The following is a 23,781-nucleotide window of genomic DNA, read 5'->3' on the forward strand; positions in this document are numbered from 1 at the left end:
AAGTCTCAGCATCAGGAGAACACTGGGGTTCCAATAGCAACCTTTCTAGCTCCACCTGTCCTTCAGGCACTCATAAGGAAGAACACTGCACTGTCACTGAGCTACTTCACCAGCCAGAAACACAAAAGGAGGAGGTGATGCCTGCTAGCACTGACTCTCTTTCAGACATACAGCAACCAGTTACTCTCCATGGCATCAAGGAACCAAAGACCGACAAAAGGCCTGTTGTCAACCTAAGCATCATAAATGACTTTCAGAAATTGACCATTTATGATGCAGTGACTTAGTGGTAGTTTAATGGTAGCCTGCTTTTTATTTTTCCTATGTCTTTCCTAGCATCTGAGCTTCATGTTAACTGGGGGTTAAGTAACAAGAAATAATGTATGGGTCTTTTCATCCTCTCCCCTCTCTCTAGTGTCAGATGTAATTCATTTTTTGGAAGAAGGAACTTACTGCTAAAGGAAAGGGTGGACCCTGGGATTTACTCACTCTGGTTTTCTCTGCCTTGTGTAAAGTGGAATGGAGAATGGAGGTTAGGAAGAGGCAACAAGTAGTAGTGTGGCATATATTAATTACAACCACATGATAGGTTAGGATGCTTCCTTGGGCCTTTAGCACTTTTATCTATACAAGCTGGGGAGAGATCTACTGTGCTTTGCTTTTTCAAGGCTTCTAAGATGCTTTCTCCAGTGGCAATGAGGTTATTAAGTAAAATATAAGATACAGAGGTTGGGGTAATTTATATTCTATGTCCTATTCCACATGGATTTGCATAGCTTCTTCCAGTCTTTGCCTTTTTGTACCCTTAAGACTGGTGTCTGGTAAGTGTTTTGAGTAAAGTGTCACAGGAGCTTAAGGCTGTCCTTTGCTGTAGTTCTTTATTCTGGAGCATTGTGCAGGGTCCACGTGGAAAAGATCCTGTTATTTCCCCTAAGAAGAAACACTGTATACAGTACAACTTAAGAATGCTGCCAGGACCTCTTTCCCAAAACCTGTGCAAAGGGGTTGATTTTAGAGATCGTGTGTGTGTGTGTGTGTGTGTGTATGTGTGTATACACACATGTGTTAGGAACTGTTCATAACAGTGACCTGGTACCTTTCCTGGTGCCATGGGACAAAGGATCAGAAATTAGCCTGAAAATACCAGGTAATCAGGATGTACCATAGGGAAAAATATCCCTGGGAAACAATAATGATTTATCTTCATTTAGTCAAGGGTAAACATAAGCCCTTCAGTTAAAGGCTTGACTCTGTGGCAAGGAAATTCTTCATCCTTTCGCATGGAAGCTTTTTAGCAAGATACTGGAGGCGAAAGGGTTCCCCTGATTTGGGATAGAACTATCCATATGAGCTGGGATAGGTCTTAAAGATCATCGCCTAGAAGTTCTAGCTGGAGTAGGACTGACTGCCTTAAATTCAGTGTACAGCTCAAGGGAATAACTTGTGGATACTGCTCTTCTTTCTAATCATGATTCACTGCCACTTTCTCTGCTATAGGTGCTGTCTCTCAGAGCAGGGGAACAAATTTCTTTTATGGGTATAGGAATTCAAGTGATTGAGTAAGGGTTGGGCTGGCCTCTCCTCAAGTATAGAAACATATTAGTGTGGTCCTGATGTAGAGTCTGGAGTTGGCTTTTGTCCTGTTTCTCCCAAACGAGCCATATCCCTAGAGCAACTCAGTTACAGGTGGGCAAGTTTATCGTTAGGACATTCCCTGTGCTGCCAGGGATATATTGTAACATTCATGTTGATGAGACCATTCCCCAGAGGAATTTTTTTTTTGTCATAGATTTCATCTCGCAATAGTGCCCATTACCTCATCATGTAGATAGTTGAGACATAATTGAAGGAACATCTCCAATCTCCTTTGCTCATACTAAGGAACAGACATTCACATTTATAATTACAGAGGAAGAAAAGGGCACATCAGTTTAGTAAATAATAGAAAAGGGGAGTAGAGCTCATTCATTTTACTTTATGGAAATTAGAATACTTTAATCACAGCCACTGGACAAGATTCTTTAGAAGTCCAAGTAAAGAATATTAGGTGTAAACAAGAGGCTACTTTTATATTTAGTAATTCTTAATAATTAAGGTTAAACTGTTACTTAAAAAATCACTTTGAGATAAAGTGTGCTTCAACATCTGCCACAGGTTGAGATTAAGTGCTGTTAGAGAACCCAGCATGTTGTATTATTTTTCCTTTGTGCTTCTGCTGACTTTGTTCTTCTAGATTGTAAAGTTTGGTTCTGTCTTCCCAGGAACCTTGTATTTGTGATTCTTGCCACTGAAATAATCATTATTTCTGGATTTATGCATTACTTTTGTCCTGGTCTCCAGTTTGCATGTACATACTCATCTGTCTTCCTCTCATTCTCACAGCCCCACCAGCAGTAGTAGGTATGGCTCCTCCTGTAATGTAAGTCAAGGAAGCTCTCAGTTGAGTGAACTAGACCAGTGTCACGAACAAGATGATGACCGTCGGGAGAGGGACTCAATTCATTCGTGCCACAGCTCTGGCAGCTTCTCTAGAGATGGCCAAGTGGGTTTTGGAGAACAAGAGAAAGCCTTGGAGGTAACAGATGAAGAAGAGAAGGGGAGAGCATTTGAACCCAAGGAGAGGAAAGAAGATGCCGCAATCCATCCTCCCCCAGATCTGGTGCTACACAAAGACCACGTCTTAGGCCCCCAGGAGAGGTAGGTGATAGCCGCCTTGAGGAGTTCACATGGTCTCCTTAGTAACTTCCTGTGGTATTTCAGGATGTAAGTGTTTTTCATTTGTTTCTGTACAGGTGGGTATGGCAGTGATTCAGGATACTGAGGTTTATTAGCTCTGCACTGCTTCCTTTGATTTTTCAGTATAACTCCCTAAATATTTTGAGGCTCTCAGAGGAACACTTGGGATCTTTGTAGTTAGCTTCAGTGTACCAGGCCTTCTTGAATCTGCAGTTATTGGCCTACTAATTGACCTATATATGAGAGCCTCTGAGTCTGGAACTGATCCAAGCCCTACAACTTGCTTCATTAAAAAGACCTGCTTTGGATGCAATAGGCCTCCTAGCCTATTAATGTTTAAATTTCTTACGTGAACATTGTTTTGTTTTGTATTTTCCTGATTGAGAAAACTAGGACCGAGTTAAGAAAGAATTGGTCTAAGAGTCAGGTGTAACTCACCCTTCTGCCCCAGGGTCTAGCAGTGTTTCTAGAATTAATTGGTACCCATAAGAAGAAAAATTTTAAACTTGTGTTTCTAACAGTCTTGTAATGAAGTTTAGTACTGTGTTTGAGTGTTATTGAGCTGAATTGGTCAGTGGATTTGTTGATAGTTTGGGGGCAGAGTGTGATTTTTCAATCTTGGCACTATTGACATTTGGGACCATATAACTCTTTGTTATGAGGAGCTATTGTGGGCCTTGTGGAATGTATGGTGCCAGCTCTGGCCTCTGTTACTTGCCAGTGGCAACTATTGGTTGTGACAACCAAAAATGTCTCCAGATGTTGTCATTGCCCATGCCGGGCAAAAGTGTCCCCAGTTGAAAACCACTGTGGTAGAGTGGTAAGGGCTAGGTGTTACTTGGATTCTCAAATTTCAAGGTCTAAAAATAATGCCTCTCACCAAAAGGTCAGAGCAGTGAGTGCAGTTATAAGTGGTAGAAGTTTGAAGAATTGTTGGTATATCTATGCCACCACTGAAGATACAAACTTTCTTTTCTCCTTACATTTTCCTGATTTTTAGACCTCTCTAGTGGCTCATCTAATTGACAAAACATCCAAGAGTTGTGGTTGATGACCCACTGAAAAATGGCTCTTTATAGACCTTAAATTTGGCAGATGCTGTTGTGTGGGTAGAGTTCTTGGTAGAGCAGCAGAAGTGCCCAGCACAAGTATTTGTCCTTCTCTACTGGCTGTGTCCTTTCAAGTCCTAGCTGTTCAGGGGAGGTCCAGTTCTGCCTTGGTCACCAGTACCCACGATGTTTTAAAACAGTTGATCCAGTTAGATGGCAGCAGAGGTTGGCCTATATTTTAGATGTCTAGATGGTGGTTGCTTATTTGCTGCCTTGGCACTAGACCTCAGTGGAAGAGAGGAGAAGCATTGTCACCAAAAATCGACTACTGTTCCACAGTTAAGAAACTGGATGATGATTTGTTCTAATACAGCGTAGTGTTTCTGTCCCAAAACTAGTTTGTTATATTTATTGTTGTTTCATTGAGGGTGTCCCTAAGGCAGCTCAAGGAACAAGACTATGGTAGGAAACAGGCTGTGCTTTTTTCCTTAGCATTTTTGTTGTAGTCTAGGAATTGGTAAGCCTTCCAAAATTTTTAGTGGAGCAGGAAGGGTTTGCAGGAACAAAGTTGTGCCCTAAGGATGGATGGCATGTAGAATGCCCAAGGGAGACTGGTGGTCTTGAGAGGCAAGGCACAAGGATTAGTCCACATGTCTGCATAGTTTTTGTGCTAGCATTGACTCAAGGCCCTTGCCATTGCTTTTACTAGAATCCTGAAATCTGACTGTCCCAGTGAGCTGGCTTATTGGTGTTAAGTGAAAAATGGGGAAATAAGAGAGGGAATGGATAAAAAGCTAAAAGGAGTTGTCATTTTAGAGAGGATTTTTTCCCCCCACATTGGCTATTTAGGACTATGCTGTATAGTGGCCTGACTCATGAAACAAGTCTAGGCATGAATACAAAGTATTTTACTTAAGTTATTTGGCACTTTGCCTTGAGCGGTCACCCTGTGGCCTGGACTGTTCTTAAGAAACATTCCTTTCTTTGTTACAAGTTTTCCTGAGGAGAATGCTTCTTCGCCATTTACCCAAGCCAGAGCACACTGGATCCGAGCAGTTACCAAGGTTCGACTCCGACTGCAGGAGGTAGGAAATCTGTTTTTCTAGTACTAGTTGGGACAGTTTTTCCTTTGAAATTTGGAGACATATGGTGCTGACGAGGCAGTCAGTGATTAGTCATCTCCTTATAGTGTGCATCTGGGGATGCATGACAAGTAAGCTAGAGCCTTAAGGGATGGGAGGTGGCTGTTGGTTTCCTTCTATGCTGATTAATGGAAATCAGATAGACCTAGTGGGTTGAGAGCCTGAAGGTTAAGCTAAATGCTATTTTCAGTACCATTGTCATTTTGAGCCCTTTTCATTTTGAGTTTAGGATGGGGAACCATTACAAGGCCTCTTAGAGTCAGTTGTTGTCTCCCTTGGCTACCCACATCAAGGCCACTGCCTTACCTGTTGTAGAGGGCCTTTGTGATGTATACAGAAAGGATTTTTTTTTTTTAAGATTTTATTTATTTATTTGACAGAGATTACAAGTAGGTGGAGAGGCAGGCAGGGAGAGAGAGGAGGAAGCAGGCTCCCTACTAAGCAGAGAGCCGGATGTGGGGCTCGATCCCAGGACCCTGCGATCATGACCTGAGCTGAAGGCAGAGGCTTTAACCCACTGAGCCACTCACGCGCCCCAGAAAGGATGTTTTTAAATGATGACAAGTGGCTGTCAGTAGTATAATACTTGGCAGATACCTGCATTAAAAATACAAGCATGCTCACGTGTGTAAACACACTTGAAAAATAATTTATTTTGAAATAATTTCAGACTTAGGGAAAAGTTGCCAAAATAACAGTATTAAGAACTCTTAAATCTTTCTTGCCAAGGTGCTCCAGTTGTTGATGTCACCACAGTTTTCATCACCTTCTGTCCATTATGTGTGATTAATCTTTTTCTGAACCATTTGAGAAAAAGTTGGAGATGATGTTGTGTTACTCCTAAATAGTCCTATTTGTATTTCCCAAAATACCAAAGCTACTCTCTTATATAAGTACAGTGTGACTATCCACTGGAGGAAATCAACAATGGCAACACCATCATAAAAATGCCATACAAATTTTGCCATCACAACAATGTCTCTTTTCTTCCCTAGTCCAGGGTATACTATCCAGGCTGACATGTTGCATTTAATCAGGAACAGTTCTTCAGTTTTATCTTGGACAGATGGTATAGGCCTTTTATTTTGTAGCATGTTCTTCATTTGGGGTCCATCCAATGTTTCCTCATGTTCAGACTCAGGCCATGCTTTCTTGGCAGGAATTACACAAAAATAATGCTGGGCTCTTTTTAGTGAATTGTATCAGAAAGTACACGTGTCAACATGTGCTACCCTTAATATTAATCTCAGTCACCTAGTTAAGTTTTTATTGACCAGGTTTCCAACCTGTTGAGGCACCTTTTTTTCCTTTTGTAGTTGATGTAACTGGTAAGTGTTTTGTGTACTCTGAAAATATGCCAGTATCTTATTCTGCATTGCATCTCCACCAATGAGCTAAGCATTCATTGATGTCTCCTATCTGAATCTTCCATCACTAATGGTGGCTGCCAAATGGTAACTTTCTATTTCCATTATACTTTCTACATTCATTAGTTGCCATTCTACTATAGGGAAGAGATTTCCCTTTTCTCCCATCAATTTATTTATGTCACTGTGGACTCATAGATACCTAATTTATTATATACTGTATTACATTTTACAGTCATAATCATTTTTATCATTTATTTTGTCACTCATATTGTTCTAGCTTCTTACAAGCATTGCTAATTTGACCCTTCAGAGAGAAAGGTAGCTGCTGTGAATACAGATGTTTAAAAATCTTTCTTTTGTGTAAGTGTTCTTTTTTTAATCAGAAACAATGACTGTTACCTATAAAAACCCATAACTACATGTTCTAAAATCTTAGAAAGAAACTATTAACATATTTGAAAATACTTATAATGAAAGTTTTCAGTGAGGTTTGAACTTACTTGTTAAAAATATTTCTATTTGGTAAGGTATCAGAAAATGAGAACTTAATTAGCCAAATTTCAACAAAATCTTTGAATAATTGCTATGTAGGAACCACTTGCACATCTTTCATTTGACTGATGTATCTGTATCTTTTTGGCAGCTTTGAAAACCAAGTACTGAAATAATTGAAAGTGGAACCAGACCTTCAAATAATCCTATAAGGAAATGTTAAACTGAGATTTAAAAAATAATGAGGCATATTGTATCGCATTGCTTTCACTAAAAATATTATTACTGCTGTTATGCCCAAATAATGGGTCCGTGATTAAAGGAACGTGATTAAAGGAACGAGACTGATACAAAGCGAAGGTCAAGCAAAGCTTTGTTTTGCGCCAAGCATCAAGAATCAAACTGGCCGGCCAGGCCCGCACCTCTTACAGAGAGAGGGCGACCCTTCTCTATGTCACAGACTTGCTTTTAAGGGCAAAGGCCATGCGGTCGGGCCTGGCCACGCACAGGTGGCCAATGAGATTGTAACACACACAGGAAACTCCACAGTGATGCTAGGTGACCAATTGAATTACAATTTACCCTAGTAGACATTAGAACCAGCCTATTACACCTTGATTAGGATTGGCGCTAAAAAGGCTCCCAAAGGGTGGGGCCCATACTCCTTGGTAGCTAGGGAGACAGTATGCAACCCCCCACTGATTGGATGTCTCCACCTGGCCTGACCCACCCTGGTATCTGGGCTTTGTTACCTGGAGCTGGTTTCCGGGGACTTGTTTTTAAGTAAGTCCCCTGGGGGAAGGGGAGCAGGGACAGTTTAAGGGTTAAACAACAAAGTTATTGTTTAACCTCAATGGAAGCCTCTGGCTAAAATAAAAATATAAAATAGGTCCTTACAACTGCTAGTACTTTTAGTGACAGCAAAAAACATTTTTTATCATTAATAAATCTTAAATGATTGTTTCTTTTATGCTTTTTACATTTTTATAATGTAATGTATTAACACAGTTATACATGTATATAGATTTTAGATTTGGAGTCTGTTGGTCTAGAGTGACAGGAGATAAACATTTAAAGTGAACATTTATGGAGACAGTGTTATAATACCTACTATTTATTTGTAGTTTTCCATAAGTAAGGGTTTTATAATTCTTATTATAAAGGAAAGTAAGACAAATAACATCCACATAAAAGTTCTGAATGAGAAAAACAAGAATATATTGGAGCAGGCACAGTTTGCTATGATTTTTTTCTTTTTAAGAGGCAATTCAGAATCTCTCAAAAAGAATAGCAGAAAACAGAACCATTGCTTAATAAGAGAACAATAGTAAATATATACATAACACAGGTAATGTAACTAGAAGCTGATTAGATGTGGCCAAGAGGATAAAGATAAGCCAGAGTTTAATGAAGAGTATCAGAACAGTTTCAGATAGAGGTAGAAGTACGCTATTTATACTTAACATGAGATTTGCCTAACTTAATTGAGGTTGTGACAGTAGGAAGTTAAGTACAGCACCCCAAATTTTTTTCCTGAGTAAATTGGAAGTTCCACCGAGTCACCCTTTAATGGTCTGTCCAAGATAATAATTGTTACTTTCTTATTGTTCCATAGTTGCTTGGTGCAAGTGCAAGAAAATATGAATATATATTGTACCCCCTCACTTTTTTTTTTTAAACAAAATTGGGTACATACTGAGAACATCTTGTTTTTTCATTTGGAGATCTTTCCCTATTAGCTTTAAGAGAATTTTTTCTCAATAGTTACAGATATTTTGCTGTATGAAAGTCCTGCAAGTATTTAACTAGTATTCTGTTGATGTTAATTTGGTTCATTTGGTTGTTTCCAGTCATTTGCTATAACAAACCATGTTGTAAATGAGCACCTTTTACATATGTCATTTTGCAAGTATATTGGAGAGGATATGTATTTGTAAATTCGATATTGTCATGTTGCCCTCCATTTGTCAGTAGCTTGAAACAGTAAAGGTTTATTTTGTTCATGCTGCTTGTCATCCTGCGTGTCAAGGAGTTCTGCTTTAAGATGTCTTCTCTTTGCAGTACAGGCTCACGGAACGGCCTGCATCTAGGACATTGTTGTAAGGTTTTATAGGCGAGATAAACATGACACCAGGCGAGGTAGGCACAAGGCAAGATTTATTAAAGACACTCTCCAGCGAAGTTTCAGGGCTCAGGAGAAGGGGAGCCAGGAAAGTCGCACTGGGAGGAGGTGGGCACCCTGGGGCAAAGTTCCTCGACTCTGAAAAGGGGAGTGGGGGAAGTTGCACTGGGAGGGAGGTGGGGGGGGCGTCTTTTATCGGGCCAAGGCAGGGCATGGGTTCACATCCATATATGGTAGGGTATTTGGTGATCGGAGGGTATGGGGTGGGGGGTCCTGATACTTCTGTTTCCTGCATAGGTATCAGGTTACCTATGGAGATGTGACCTGGGCATAAATCGTTTTGGTGGGAGAGTCAAGGGTTAAGGAAACGGGGGGGGGGGGGGGGCTGGAAGATGGCAGGGCCCGGGGGGTCATTTCTGTTGTTCCTCCTGCATTCCCGGAGCCAGCCGAACCCAACAATTGTCAGTATGGGTGGTGGAGGGAAAGAAAAGATAAATGAAAGAGAACATAGCAAATTGCACTCTGGTTCTTAAAACTTCCACCCGGGGCGGGGGCGCCTGGGTGGCTCAGTGGATTAAGTCTCTGCCTTCGGCTCCAGTCAGGCTCAGGGTTCTAGATCCAGCCCGGCATCTGGCTCTCTGCTCAGTGGGGAGCCTGCTTCCCCCTCTCCCACTGCCTGCCTCTCTGCCTACTTGTGATTGCTCTCTCTCTCTCTCTCTCTGTCAAATAAATAAATAAATAAAATCTTTAAAACAAACAAGCAAAAAAACTTCCACCCAGAATACACAATATGTCACTTTTGCTCACATTTCCCTTGCTAAAGCAAGTCATATAACTATATTTAACCTCAAGTGAACAGTATAGTATACCTTGAAAGAGGAGAAGGCTTTTGTGAGCAGCTTTAATGACCACCCCAAAGGGTATCTGCCTTCCATAGATAATGTACCAATTTATACTCTACTAGTAATGTCATGATGGTGCTTTTTTTCTTCCCAAATCCACCAATAGAGTGATTTATTCAAATTTTTTAATTTTTGCTAGTCTACTGGGCAGTGTTTTCTCAGTTGAATTGAAGTTTGTGTATCTTAGTATAATTAAGGATATTTTCATCTTAGTACAATTAAGGATAATAGTAAATATTAGTATTTACTATTTTGTGAATAGTCTAGTCATATTCTTTGCTCATTTTTTTTTCTATTGAACTTTTTATTCCAGAAGCTTAGTTTTAGGGATATTAACCCTTGCCTGTGATATGAGTTGCCATATTTTTTTCTCAATGTATCCTTGTGAGAAAGTTTTTTAACCTTAATGAGCCACATTTTCCTAATCCACAAGATGGAGGAAGTAATAGTACCCTTTTTTAGGGTCTTAAATTATCTAGTAAAACTATGATTTAAAAAAAGAGGAAATCAGAAAAAATATACTTAAGTGACTCCACATTGCCTTCATGATAAAATAAAACCTTGATAATTTCAGTGTGACTCCCAGTATGGTCCATGGACCAGCCCAGGAAGTGTTTGTTTCTACTTTTTGATGAAGTAAGTACTGAAATTGAAATAAGTACTTTAAGTGAGCATTTAGAGGCAGTTTGGATTGCTGTAATACCATGTGCATGACAATATCCTTGTCTCATTGAACAGGGTTTAGACAAAAAATATCAGTCCATGACATGTTGGAATAAAAAAACCAAATCCTCCACAAAAAGAACTGGAAAAGCATTGATACAGACCTTACATGCCTTTCTGGTCTTACCTCTTTGTGCTGTTCTGTTTTGTTTTTTTTTTAATCTCAGAGATTTTGCACTTGTTGTTTGCCATGCATGGAATATTCTCTTTCTCCACTTCGCTAAATTTTTATTCACATTTAAAATCCAGTCAGGGGGCGCCTGGGTGGCTCAGTGGGTTAAAGCCTCTGCCTTTGGCTCAGGTCATGATCCCGGAGTCCTGGGATCGGGCCCTGCATCGGGCTCTCTGCTCGGCGGGGAGCCTGCTTCTCCCTCTCTGCCTGCCTCTCTGCCTACTCGTGATCTCTGTCTGTGAAATAAATAAATAAAATCTTAAAAAAAAATAAAAAAATAAAATCCAGTCAGGTGTCAGTTTGGAGGTTGTTTCCAGACTCTGTGCATACTTTTTCTAGACTGACATTTACTGTGGTGTGATAGAGTTACTTATTTACTGTTTGATCTAACTTTCCTCTGTACTTCTAAGATTCTTGATTGTTGGGGCTATGCTGTTTATTATTGCTGCTGTTCGAAAGCCCTGTAGAGTACCTAGCAGAGTGTTTAGCCAAACTTTTATGGATGCTTAACTAGCCAAAAAACTCTGTCGGCATTTTCACAGAAGTCTCCACATGTCTCTTTATCTCTTAATTAAATCTATTTTTAATTTTTTCCAGGGCTTAGTGACTATGAAATATTAGCTATGTTTTCTTATATAACTTTTATATACATTAAATATAAAGTTACTGAATTTAGACCATACTATGTGTGCATTTAAAATTTTCCTCACTTAGATTATTTTTGTGAACTTTATTCTGAGGTTTTTTTTTAAGATTTTATTTATTTATTTGACAGAAAGAGACAGCAAGGGAGGGAACACAGGTGGTGGGGGATGCTGGAGGGGGAGAAGCAGGTTCCTTGCTGAGCAGGGAGCCTGATGTGGGGCTCAATCCCAGGACACGGAACATGACCCAAGTCGAAGGCAGACGCTTAACGACTGAGCCACATAGGCGCCCCTATTTTGGGTTATTAAATATTTTTTTGAAACATGATTTCATGATTATTATTAATTAATAATATTCCATTATGTTGATGTTCCATAACAACTTATATTTCTTTATAATTTACAAATAATGTTATGATGAGCATTATTATGCATGAATCTGTTTTTGATTTTGATTATTTCTTTAACTTAGATTTCTCAAAGTAGATTCACATAAATTACTGAGTTAAGGAGTATATGCCTTTTAAAGACTTCTGATAAACTTCTGATGTGTTTTTAGAAAGGTTTTTCCAGTCCATACTTTCAGTAGTTGAATGTGCCACACCAACACTGAGTATTATTTTAGAAAATGTTTGCCAATTTGGCAAAATAGCATCTCTCTTCAGAAGAGTGGTATCTCCTTGTTTTAATTTGCATTTCTTTGATTGTGATTTGAATATTTCCAATACATTTATAGGACATTCATACTTCTTCAGCTGATAACTGCATTCCATAGACTTTAAGGAAATACCATAGGAGCCTAGCTACCTTATGCCATGCCTATAAGCAGCTTGAGGGGAGAGATCATATAGGTCATCTCTGTATCTGGGCTGGTTGAGCACCTGGTCATATGTACTTAATAAGTGTTTGATGACATTGCAGTAATGTTAGTAGTGTGGGTGGAATGGATATGATTCTGTACCTTATTTGGCTCAGCTGCAGAAAAATCTGGGGGAGGAGGTGAGACTTTTAGCTCTAGAAACGGAGACTGCGGTGGCAGCAGGTGGGTGGGTGTTCCAGGTGGAAGGGACAGTGAAGGAGAAGACATAGAGGTAGGCCGTGAGGAAGCCTTGACAGAAGCTCTTGGGCTGCTAAAGAAAGCTGAAGAAGGAGAGACTTATTTAGTAAGCAGAGATGGAACTGAGCAAATAGATTAGAAGGCCTGTGTTTAAATGGAGCAATCCCATGAGATCCAAGATTGGGGCTGGTCAGCCTGAGAGATGGATCAGCATTTTCTCAGGGAAGATCATTAAGACAGAATGAATCAACTCTCCCACAAAGTACTGTTGTGTTCTTGTGACTCTCTCTCTAGCAGAGACTTTCTTCCTCTGCTATTATTGAAACCCTGAAAAAGGTATTCCCCTTGGGGAAAAATGCTCAAGTGGAGTACCTTTGAGGACCCCATCTCTTAGACTTAGTTGCACCAGGAAAGCATTCTTTCTATAATTTTAAACTCCAGGATTTTGCTCTGATCATGGCTGCCTATCTTAACTTTCACCACTTCAACTCTTTGCCCTAATTGAGGCCACACTTATCCCTCCTTTTTCCCACAATCTGTCATCCCTCTTCCTAACCACCGCTACTATAACAATTAAAAAACTAAAGAATGTTTTGGATAAGTAATAAGTGCAAAAATAGAAAATTACACAAAACATATACTTAAACATGTATAGTGCAATATTTCCTTCCTACTTCAAACTTCCAGGCCTCTAGTCCCTATCTCCCCTTTGTTACCTGTGTTTTGTGAATCAGTCTACAGATAATCTGTGCAATTATAAGCATGTATGTGCACATGCATGCTTGTGTATATTTACATACATTGCCCTTCACATTTTAAAATTTAATGTTATATCTTGGAGATTTTTCCTTATTAGTCCAAATACAGCTATTCCATTCTCCTTTAATAGCTATGTAATATTTCTCTTGGGGGATATATTATAATTTATATATTATAAATTATATATCATAATTTATATACTCTGTCCTCTCTTGATGGATTTTTTAATTGTTTCTAATCTTGTGGTACTACTTAACACTGTCGAAAATGAAAATCCTGTAGTAAGCCTGAATACTTGTAGACCTCTCTCAACTACAGCTTTTACTTTTTTTTTTTCAACCACAACTTTTAGCATCTCTCTTCAAACTTCGTGGTAATCCCTACTCAAGATCAGGCCCTACTACTGCTTCACAAACTAGAGAAAGCTCTCTTAGACGAGGGCTCCAGCTGGTGATCCAACAGGCCTCTTCTGCCCTTTGCAAACTGGAGTTCTTACTGAAATCTGAGACCGGAATCAGTACATTTTCTACTGACCAAAACCTGGCTGTTTGCTAAGGGCCCCCCCCCCGCAACCTTTTTTAAAGTAAACTCTACCCTCAGAGTGGGGCTTGAACTCATGTCCCCGAGATCAAAAGTCACATGTTCTACTGACTGAGCCATCCAGGCACCACTAAAGCCCTTTCTAAAGGGGGAGGGTAATGCCTTTTTCATGCCCCGTTACTGGGTGAAGAGTGAGGCTTGGTTTTCTCAGTCTCTCTGTGCCACTTCCAGGCCATTACTAGATATTCACATAACTTATTCTGATCCTCAGCTTCCTTGTTGCAGTTAGGTCCCAACCGTTCCATAATTCCTCATTCAATGAAAACTTTATTAACTATATCTCAATTTTCCTTTTGATCTCAACTACTGCCGCCATCGTCATCATCATAACCATACTTACTGGGAATTACTATTTTTTAAAAAGATTTTATTTATTATCAGAGAGCGAGGAAGAGAGAGCACAAGCAGAGGGAGCAGCAGGCAGGGGAAGAAGCAGGCTCCCCACAGAGCAAGGAGCCAAGTGCGGGACTTGATCCCAGGACCCTGAGCCAAAGGCAGTTGCTTAAGCAACTGAGTCACCCAGGCATCCCTGGATATTACTATTACTATAAATACTTTACATGCATTATCCAAATGAATCTCTCACAGTAATTTTACAAATCAGCCTTTGTTATTTGGCCCATTTTATAGATTAAAAAAACTGAGGTTTAGATAGTTAGAACCTTGATCGGGGTCATTTAGCTGGTAAGAGAACTGCATTCAAGTCTAGATCTATTTAACTCTGGAACCTATGTTTTTAACACTATTTCCCACCATAATCTTAGAACTCCAGAGTATGGAAAAATTCTGTTTCGCAGAACTTCAGTTTCTACAACTGTCAATAGATTATTATGTGATAAAGAGTTCCATGGTCAAAGAAATTTGGGAAACAGTGGGTTCCAGTAGAGTGTAACGTCAACAGATTATTGTAGGCTTATTATGGTTCTTTAAGAGGAGGATATAATGTGCACAGTGCTATGGCAAACTTATTTGACCATATCTGTTTTGGAGAAGCATTCTGTAGGACTCATTTTCCAAGGAATACATTTGAAGTAAGTCTGTCTCAGTTGATTTCATTATCATTTTATTAAAACTGCATTTGTGGGCATCATCATTGAGCTCATAGCTACCTAATTTAGTGGTTGCTTTTAAATCTTAATGGACCTCTCTGCAGTATTCAACACTCTGAACACTCCTCTTTTGACATTTAAGAAACCATCCTTATTGTCACTCTTCCCTGAGTTCTCTTTAGGCTCCTTTTTCTGATTTCTCTCTTTTCTCACTTCTTAAATGTTGGTCTTTCTGGGGTTCTTTGCTCAATCCTCTTTTCATATAAATCACCAACATTCTTGTTATGAAATTTCATTCACTACGTCAGTTACTACTTATATGTGGATTGCTCTTCTGTCTGTGTATCTAGCCCCAATCTGTCCCCTGAACTCTAGGTTCATATTTCTAACTACTTCTTGTATATTCGCTTGTCCCATCAGCATCTAAAATCCAACACATTTAACCAAAGACATAATTGAGGAATTTTATAATTGTCAAATTTCATCTTTCCAGTCACCTATGACTATGGCTTCTTCCTGTCTTTATACAAAGCTGGCTTCCATCTCCTTTCACTGTTTCTGAAGTAAAACAGAGACAAATATACTGTGCTCTATGTACTCTTCCAGTCTTCCCCTCTAGCCCTTCTTCTGTACCATTTCCTCTTATTGGACTGAAAAAGGAAAAGGAATCCTGTTTCTGTATTTTTTTTTTTGAAGTAACAGATATCTTTTTTTATTGAGATACAAGTCATATAACCTAAAATTCACCATTTAAAAATATATTATTCAGTGTGTTTTAGTATATTCACTATGTTGTACAGCCATCACCATCTAATTTCAGAACATTTCCATCACTCCAAAGGAAATACCATACCTGTTAATAAGTCATTCCTCATTTTCTGCTTTGCTCTAGCCTCTGGCAGCCATTAATTTACTTTCTGTCTCTATGGATTTGTCTGTTCTGGACATGTCATATAAATGAAATCATACAATATGTGGCTTGTTGTATCTGTCTTCTGTCACTTAACATAATGTTTTTAAGGTTCATCTATGTTGCAGCATCTATCAGTACTTGATTCCTTAATATGGCTGAGTAATATTCCATTCTGTGGATATACCACATTTTGTTTATCCATTAATCTATGGTTGAACATTTGGTTTGTTTTCACCTTTTTGCTATTATGAATAATGCTGCTGTGAACATTCATGTACATTTTTTTGTATGGACATAAATTTTTGGTTCTCTTGGGTATATACATAGGCATGGAATTGCTATGTTATGTGGTTACTGCATTTTAACCTTTTGAGAAACTATCAGACTGTTTTTTCCAAACAGCTTGTACCATTTTATATTCCCATAAACAACATATGAGGGTTCTAGTTTCTTCACATCCTTACCAATACTTGTTAATCTTTTTGTTATAGCCATCCTAGTGCATGTGAAGTGGTGTCTCTTGTGATTCTGATTCACATCTCCCTAGTGACTAATAATGTTAAGCATCTTTTCCCATGCTTATTGTTCATTTGTATATATTCTTTGAAGAAATGTCTATTCAGATCTTCTGCCCATTTTTACATTGGGTTATTCACCTTTTTATTGTTGAGTTGTAAGATTTCTTAATATATCCTGGGGACACCTGGGTGGCTCAGTTGAGTAAGCGTCTGCCTTCAGCTTAGGTCACAGTCCCAGGGTCTTGGGATCCAAGTCCCACATCGGGCACCTTGCTCAGTGGGAAGCCTGCTTCTCTCTCTGCCTGCCGCTCTCACTGCTTGTACTCTCTCTCTCTGACAAATAAATAAAAAAAATCTTTAAAAAAAATCACATAAAAAAAGATTTCTTAATATATTCTGGATTGAAGTCCCTTATCAAATATATGATTTGCATCTAGGATATGATTTGCATAAAAGGAACAGCCCTGTTCCTTTTAAACTTCTTTGAACCTTTCTTGAATTTGCCATATTATGCCATAATTGTTCGCTAATCTGCAACCTTTCCTTCTCCTCTTTGTTTTGCCTATCTATGGAGAAATTGGCAACATCACCTGAGCCTCTGAAATAAGAAGAAGCTGGTTTTTACAGGGTTTTGAAGTAGCCTGCCTATGTCAGTCCCTCCTTTTCTGTTCCTCTAATACACAAATCTTGCTTAGTCCTTGGAATTCATCTGCTTTGGTAAAAACTAAAATCTTAGGTAGAATGAAATTCCAAAGTTGAAGCTGAGTGGGTGATAATAGTGGTATCCTTAAGAAATTTATCCTTTTACACATGAAGACAGGCCCTCTACCTTTTCCACCCCCATCTGCACTGAACAGAGCAGGAGTACCCGGAAAGGACACACATGGTTCTCCTGCCCATGTTCTGTTAGGAAGCAGTCCAGCACAGAGAAGGAAGCTGAGACTGGGTGAGTTCTCTTCCTTTAAAGCGACCAGACAGTATGTTTATTCTATTCCATTCTAAAGTCTCCCTACAAAGGAAGGGAAAACACCAGGGTACCTGGCTTCTGAATCTGGATTGTCTCCTTTTTTCTTCTGCCTTTTAAATCCATAATACCCCCAAAACCCTGATTTCAGAATTGTGTACCTCCCCTCCCATATGTTGAAATCTTAGTATCTCAGAATGTAATTGTGTTTGGACAGAGGGCCTTTAAAGAGGCAATTACGGTAAATTGAGGTATTTTGGATGATCTCATGTCCAATCTGAATGGTGTTCTTATAAAAAGAGTTTAGGATACAGATGGAAGAGCCTGTGAAGACAGAAAGCAGATGGCTATCTGAGGTGAAGAAAAGAGGCCTCAGAAGAAACCAACCTTGTTGACACCTTGATCTTGGGACTTCTAGCCTCTAGTATTGTAAGGAAATAAATTTCTGTTGCTTAAACCACCCAGTCTGTAATATTATGTTATGGCAGCCCTAGCAAACTAATACACCTTCAAGGTAGAAGGGGAAAGAAGATGATAGAAGAAGCTTCTGTGTCTGTCACCTGTGAAACTGTTTTCTGACGTCTAGTTGGTGGGAAATGTGGTTTCCAGGCTGGTATATGGAGAACCCATTCACGATATACCATGTCTTTTGTATCTGTTTGCTATTTTCCCTCTTATTACTAAAATGGACTAACTGGAAATAGAATTGGGTCCTTGCAGTAGCTCAGTCTTTTTTTTTTTTTTTTAAGATTTTATTTATTTATTTGACAGACAGAGATCACAAGTAGGCAGAGAGGCAGAGAGAGAGAGGTGGAAGTGGGCTTCCCGTTGAGCAGAGAGCCCGATGCGGGACTCGATCCCAGGACCCTGAGATCATGACCTGAGCCGAAGGCAGAGGCTTTAACCCACTGAGCCACCCAGGCACCCCGCAGTAGCTCAGTCTTAAAACCTGAGAGAACTTGAACAAATCACTATTTTCTATTTCTCAGTCTCCTCAATTGTAAAATTAAGGATAACTGTCTTCTCTTACAGATTTCTGGTGAGATCATAGAAAACTGAATTTTTTTAAGTGTAAAGCTCTAGATATAATTGCTTGAGAGTTAACAATAGGCCTCCTGGGGCGCCTGGGTGGCTCAGTGGGTTAAAGCCTCTGCCTTCGGCTCAGGTCATGATCTCAGGGTCCTGGGATCGAGCCCCGCATCGGGCTCTCTGCTCCGCAGGGAGCCTGCTTCCTCCTCTCTCTCTGCCTGCCTCTCTGCCTAGTTGTGATTTCTCTCTGTCAAATACATAAAATATTAAAACAAAACAAACAAAAAAACCCCCAAAAAACAATAGGCCTCCTATTACCAGAAGTGTTGGTTTTCAGGGCTCACACATACCTTCCTAGCCTAGGACTAAGTGACCTGGCAGAGGTGTTGCTGCCCACAACTGGAGCCTTTGCTACTGAGTGGGAACACAGCAAAAATGCTTCGGATGGCTAAAGCAGGAAGGAACCAGTGCCATAGGATTTCAGGTTTTTATAGGGATCTAGATTCCTTGGTAGCATGGGGTTCCTGGTAAAACTATAAGGATCACTCAGAGAAGGCTCTCTATTTAGTATAATGGTGCTTCTCTGGGGCTTGAGAGGAAGAAGTCAGTGGAATGCTTTACCCAGAGGAGTCTAGGGGAGGTGGACAAAGGCTGCCATGGGTACTGCTGGAGACATTTTCCAAGAGTCTCTTTTGTGTGCTTATCAGGAGAAATGCATAACATTTCTCAGCGGTTTTTTTCCCCTGGACATGTTTATGGCCTGGATCTTGATGTTTATCAGTGGTTGGTCTTCTGTAAATCTTAGATCTGGTTCTAGGCTGTGACTGAACCCTTGCGAATTGTTAAGATGTCACATCTGTACCAGGGATTTGGGGCAGCTTTTTTTGAAGGAATGGAGTTTGGTTGTGGTTTCTGAGGTGCATATCAAAACATCTCTGAGGAATGCCGTGATACCATTGACTTGCCTAGAGTCAGAGGAGGGTATCAGATACTGGCAGCAGACTTAGCTCCAGCTGGCAGTGTTTTCTGGGCATAATATCAGTAAAGAGTGGTGCTTAGTAAACTTTTTTATGTAACTGGTCTGATTGATACCTCTGTATAAAATTATAAATTACTTGTTTCTAGATAATAAAGCAGCTCTTCTTGCTTTCTGTTACTTTCTCTGACTCTTGATGCTTGTTTGATCATCCATACCCAATGGGAACATTTGATGATATTGGCTGGGAAGGAACTTTTCCTCTGTGAGAGAAAATCCTGTTGCCAAAGTTATGCAAAAGGAGCAACTGATAAAATTATTCCCCTTTTAGGGGCACCTGGGTGGCTCAGTGGGTTAAAGTCTCTGCCTTCGGCTCGGGTCATGGTCTCAGGGTCCTGGGATCGAGCCCTGCATCGGGCTCTTTGCTCGGCAGGGGGCCTGCTTCCTCCTCTCTGTCTGCCTGCCTCTCTGCCTACTTGTGGTCTCTGTCTGTCAAATAAATAAATAAAATCTTTAAAAAAAAAAAAAGAAAAAAAATTATTCCCCTTTTAATCAGGCCAACCAGTAAGTGGGTACCACTGGGTGTGTTGGGGCTATTTTAAGACACTTTGTTATCATTTAGGAGTTTATAGGCCAGAAGGGAGATAGAAATAATTAAGTTAAATATTTTCCTTTTTTCCCCAGATACTTTTCTCAGTCTTGATTGTCATTTTTCTCTGCAGCATTCCAGTGTGTGTTTTGAAACTCCCTATTTGTAACTTCCTATTTCTGTGACTTCCATTATTCTAGATTTTCCCATTCTCTTCCTTCCTTTCTTACCTTGCCAGTCTCCTTCCCTGCTTGTCTCTTTCTACAGATTCCCCCACAGCCATTTTTTTTCCATCTCAAATCTCTATTCAGCCTCTAATCCAGAATCCTTAATTGAGCAAATACTATATGGCTAGTACTGTGCTTGATCCTGGCTTTTGTGCTAGGTAGCCAGTTGAATTCCAACTGGCCTTTCTAAGCAAACAATTCCCAAATCTATACTTCTAACTGTCTTTTCCCCCGTAGGTTCTGTCCTTCATGTCTAATTATTTACTAGTTATTTTCACCACAATTTCCCAAAGTTTGAAACTTCCCTCCTGGGCCTATTCCTATTCTTTGTTCTCTGTTTGTATTAAAATACCATCATTCTGCTAGTCACCCACTCAAAATCATGGTGTCATTGTTCCTTCTCTCTTGCCTCCCACATTGGATCATTTGCCAGACCTTGCTCTTTTTCTCTCCATGATTTCTTTTATAAGTCTCTTCTCTGTTCCCTTTTGTGTTCAGGTCTTCTCTACTGTGTTGTCTATAGTGTCAGCCTTCCAAAGGTTATCTTGATCTTATTTATTTGTCTTGGACTACATTGTGTATACCGCTGCCAGCATTGTCTTCCTGAAACAGAGTACTAGTCCTGGCTACCATTTATTTTCAGGGCTCAAATTAGATGTCACATATTTTGAAACCTTCCTCAAAGTCCTGGGTAGTTAGATACTAAAATTTCTATTTTTCTATTGTATTTCATATACAGTCAGTTTTGGTGTTTATCCTATTATCCTGGAAATATGTGAGCATTTGACCCCAAGATTATGTATTTCTTAAAAGAATATATACTGTATGATTATTTTTATATTAAGTTCAGAAACAGGTTGAAGTAATCTGTGGTGTCAGATTGTAGAATAGTGATTGCCTGTGCAGGGGATGGGGGTGCTGTTGGTAGTGACTAGATGGGAGCACGAGGGGTTTCTGGAATTTGGATGATGATTTGTTCTTGATTGGGATTCTGTTTACATTGACATGCACTTTTCTTTCTTTCTTTCTTTTTTTTAAAGATTTTATGTATTTATTTATTGTCAGAGAGAGAGAGAGCGCGCGCGCGCGCGCGCGCGCACGCGTGCGCACAAGCACGCAGAGGCGGGGAGAGAAGCAGGCTCCCTGCCAAGCGAGGAGCCTGACTTGGGACTCGATCCCAGGATCCTGGGATCATGACTTGAGTCGAAGGCAGTGGCTTAACTGACTGAGACACCCAGGCTTCCCATACGTTTTTATATGTTATAATTCAATAAGAATCTTACATAAAAGCTTACATAAAAGCTAAATAAAAATAGCATGCAGATACAAAACAGGGACTTTTAAACTTTATATCTATAAAGCCTAGCACCCAGCAAACTCTTAACATATAGCCGAGAGTGAACGAGTAAATGAATGGAAGGTTTCTCCTTGAAAGAAAGAGAGTGAGAGCAAGAGTGAAAGGAAGGAAGGAAGGAAGGAAGGTTAATTTTTCCTTCCATTAGTAGTTAAATTATAGTCTCAACTTTTTAGTTTGACATTCATAACCACTCATGATTTAGTCCAGCCTTTTTTCCTAACTTTTGTTAATCCAGAGGCTGTATTGTATAGTTGGAAGATGTTGGGCCTTGCAATGAGCCAGCGCCAGAGTTTGAAGTATGGCTCTAGCACTTATTACCTGTGTACCCTTAGGCTTAGACAAGTTACCTTGCCTCTTTAGAAATGTAGTTTTCTCGTCTCTGAATTGGATATGGTTTGCCTCAGCAGATACATGTGGAGTAAATAAGATAATACATAAACAGCAGGACCTTGCATGTTGTTGGTATTCACTAAATACTCATTTCCTCTTTTCCAACAACATGTCTTCCTTTTTGTCCTTTTCATATCTGTGCTCATCTTGCTTCCTCTGCCCTAAGGCCTTTTCTTCTGTTCAGTTTCCACATATCCAAATATTATTCATCCTTTAGGATCAAGCTCAGATACCACCTCTTTGACAGAGCCTTCCTGATTCCCATCCAAACCAGAACATTGAAAGCTGGGAATATTTCCCTCTCTCAAATTCTCCTACATTTTATCATTGTCTCTTAAGATAAGTATTAGTCACTCACTCTAACCTTTAAAGAGTTTCTGAAAGCTGCCCTCTCACTCCAGGCCCAAAGAAAAGGCGCTCTAATTGGACTGTAATTGGGTGGAGGCAGGAACTCTACCAGTTGGAATAAACTGGGGGCATGAAAAGACAGGTTGAGAAAACTGCTTTGGGGCTTTGATATTATATGTATAGTCTCCTCTTGCACCGGGGGAGATTCAGGTATCTAATCAAGAATGTGACCGAGGGGGGCGCCTGGGTGGCTCAGTGGGTTAAGCCTCTGCCTTCAGCTCAGGTCATGGTCTCAGGGTCCTGGGATCGAGCCCCGCATCGGGCTCTCTGCTCGGCAGGGAGCCTGCTTCCCTTCCTCTCTCTCTCTGCCTGCCTCTCTGCCTACTTGTGATTTCTGTCTGTCAAATGGATAAATAAAATCTTTAAAAAAAAAAAAAAAAGAATGTGACCGAGGGGGACAGCTGGGTGGCACAGTGGGTTAAGCCTCTGCCTTCGGCTCAGGTCATGATCTCAGGGTCCTGGGATCGAGCTTCACATCAGGCTCTCTGCTCAGCAGGGAGGGGTCAAGCTGCAAACTGCTCTACCTGTATTTTGAATTGGTCTTTAGTTAAAGATGTCTTTATAGCCCAGCCTGGCTTATCAAGGTAGGAGGTATGTGGGAGTTTGAGTCTGAAGCCTTAGGAATTAAGAGTGGATATTTACCTGGAGTTTCTTCTGTGCTTAATATGCCTTGGGGGCCTAGTATACATAGGTAGAAAATAGAGTACAAAGATTTAGAGATCCTGTTCCTGGCCACTTATTTTCTTGTTACTTCTGCTTTCTACTTGAATTTTCCATATCCATATCCATATATATGCTTTAACTTCTTTGTTAGATTGCACTTGAGGTCAGGAACTGATTAGCTCTGATACTTAATAGACAGTAAAGTTTTGCTTAAAACTATGAAATGAAGTCACACCGCAATATAGGTAACTGGTTGCAAAAGACATGATTAACACTTGTGGCAGAAAATCGAGGGAGCAAACCGTTTGAGTTAGGGTGGTCAGAAAAGTCAGGAGGGGCGCCTGGGTGGCTCAGTTGGTTAAGTGTCTGCCTTCAGTTCAGGTCATTATACCAGGGTCCTGGGATCGAGCTCCGACTCAGTCTCCCTGTCTAGCTGGCAGTCTTTTCATCCCTCTCTCTCTGCACCCCACCCCAATTCGTGCTGTCTCACTTGTTCGCTTGCTATCTCTCTCAAATAAATAAATAAATAAATCAAATCTTAAAAAAAAAAAAAAAGAGGAATTCCCAGAGGGTACTAAGTCAGCAGTTGTTATTAAGTATCAAGAAATGCCCAAGAGGGGCGCCCGGGTGGCTCAGTGGCTTAAGCCCCTGCCTTCGGCTCAGGTCATGATCTCAGGGGTCCTGGGATCGAGTCCCGCATCGGGCTCTCTGCTCAGCAGGGAGCCTGCTTCCCTCTCTGTCTCTCTCTCTGCCTGCCTCTCTGCCTACTTGTGATCTCTCTCTCTGTCAAATAAATAAATAAATAAAATCTTTAAAAAAAAAAAAAAAGAAATGCCCAAGAAATAAAGTAGTGTGAACTTAGAAAGATGGAAATCAAAGGGTAACTTGCTTTCTCTGTAACATTAAGTTATATGGAGATCCATGCCGCCT

At 40.1% G+C, this 23,781-nt stretch overlaps 1 protein-coding gene across 3 annotated transcripts in view; it reads left to right on the forward strand.

Annotated features, from left to right (window-relative positions):
• Window positions 1–23,781, forward strand: part of UNC13B (unc-13 homolog B) — a 218,887-nt gene that overhangs the window by 128,536 nt on the left and 66,570 nt on the right. For all 3 annotated transcript variants that reach the window (XM_080819880.1, XM_080819882.1, XM_080819881.1), the window contains 2 exons: window positions 2,383–2,697; window positions 4,780–4,870. In XM_080819880.1, coding sequence (XP_080676006.1) covers window positions 2,383–2,697; window positions 4,780–4,870 — 406 coding nt within the window. The remainder of the gene's footprint in view (window positions 1–2,382; window positions 2,698–4,779; window positions 4,871–23,781) is intronic.

Source organism: Martes martes (genome assembly GCF_963455335.1).
Source record: "Martes martes genome assembly, chromosome: 12".
Lineage (NCBI taxonomy): Eukaryota > Metazoa > Chordata > Mammalia > Carnivora > Mustelidae > Martes > Martes martes.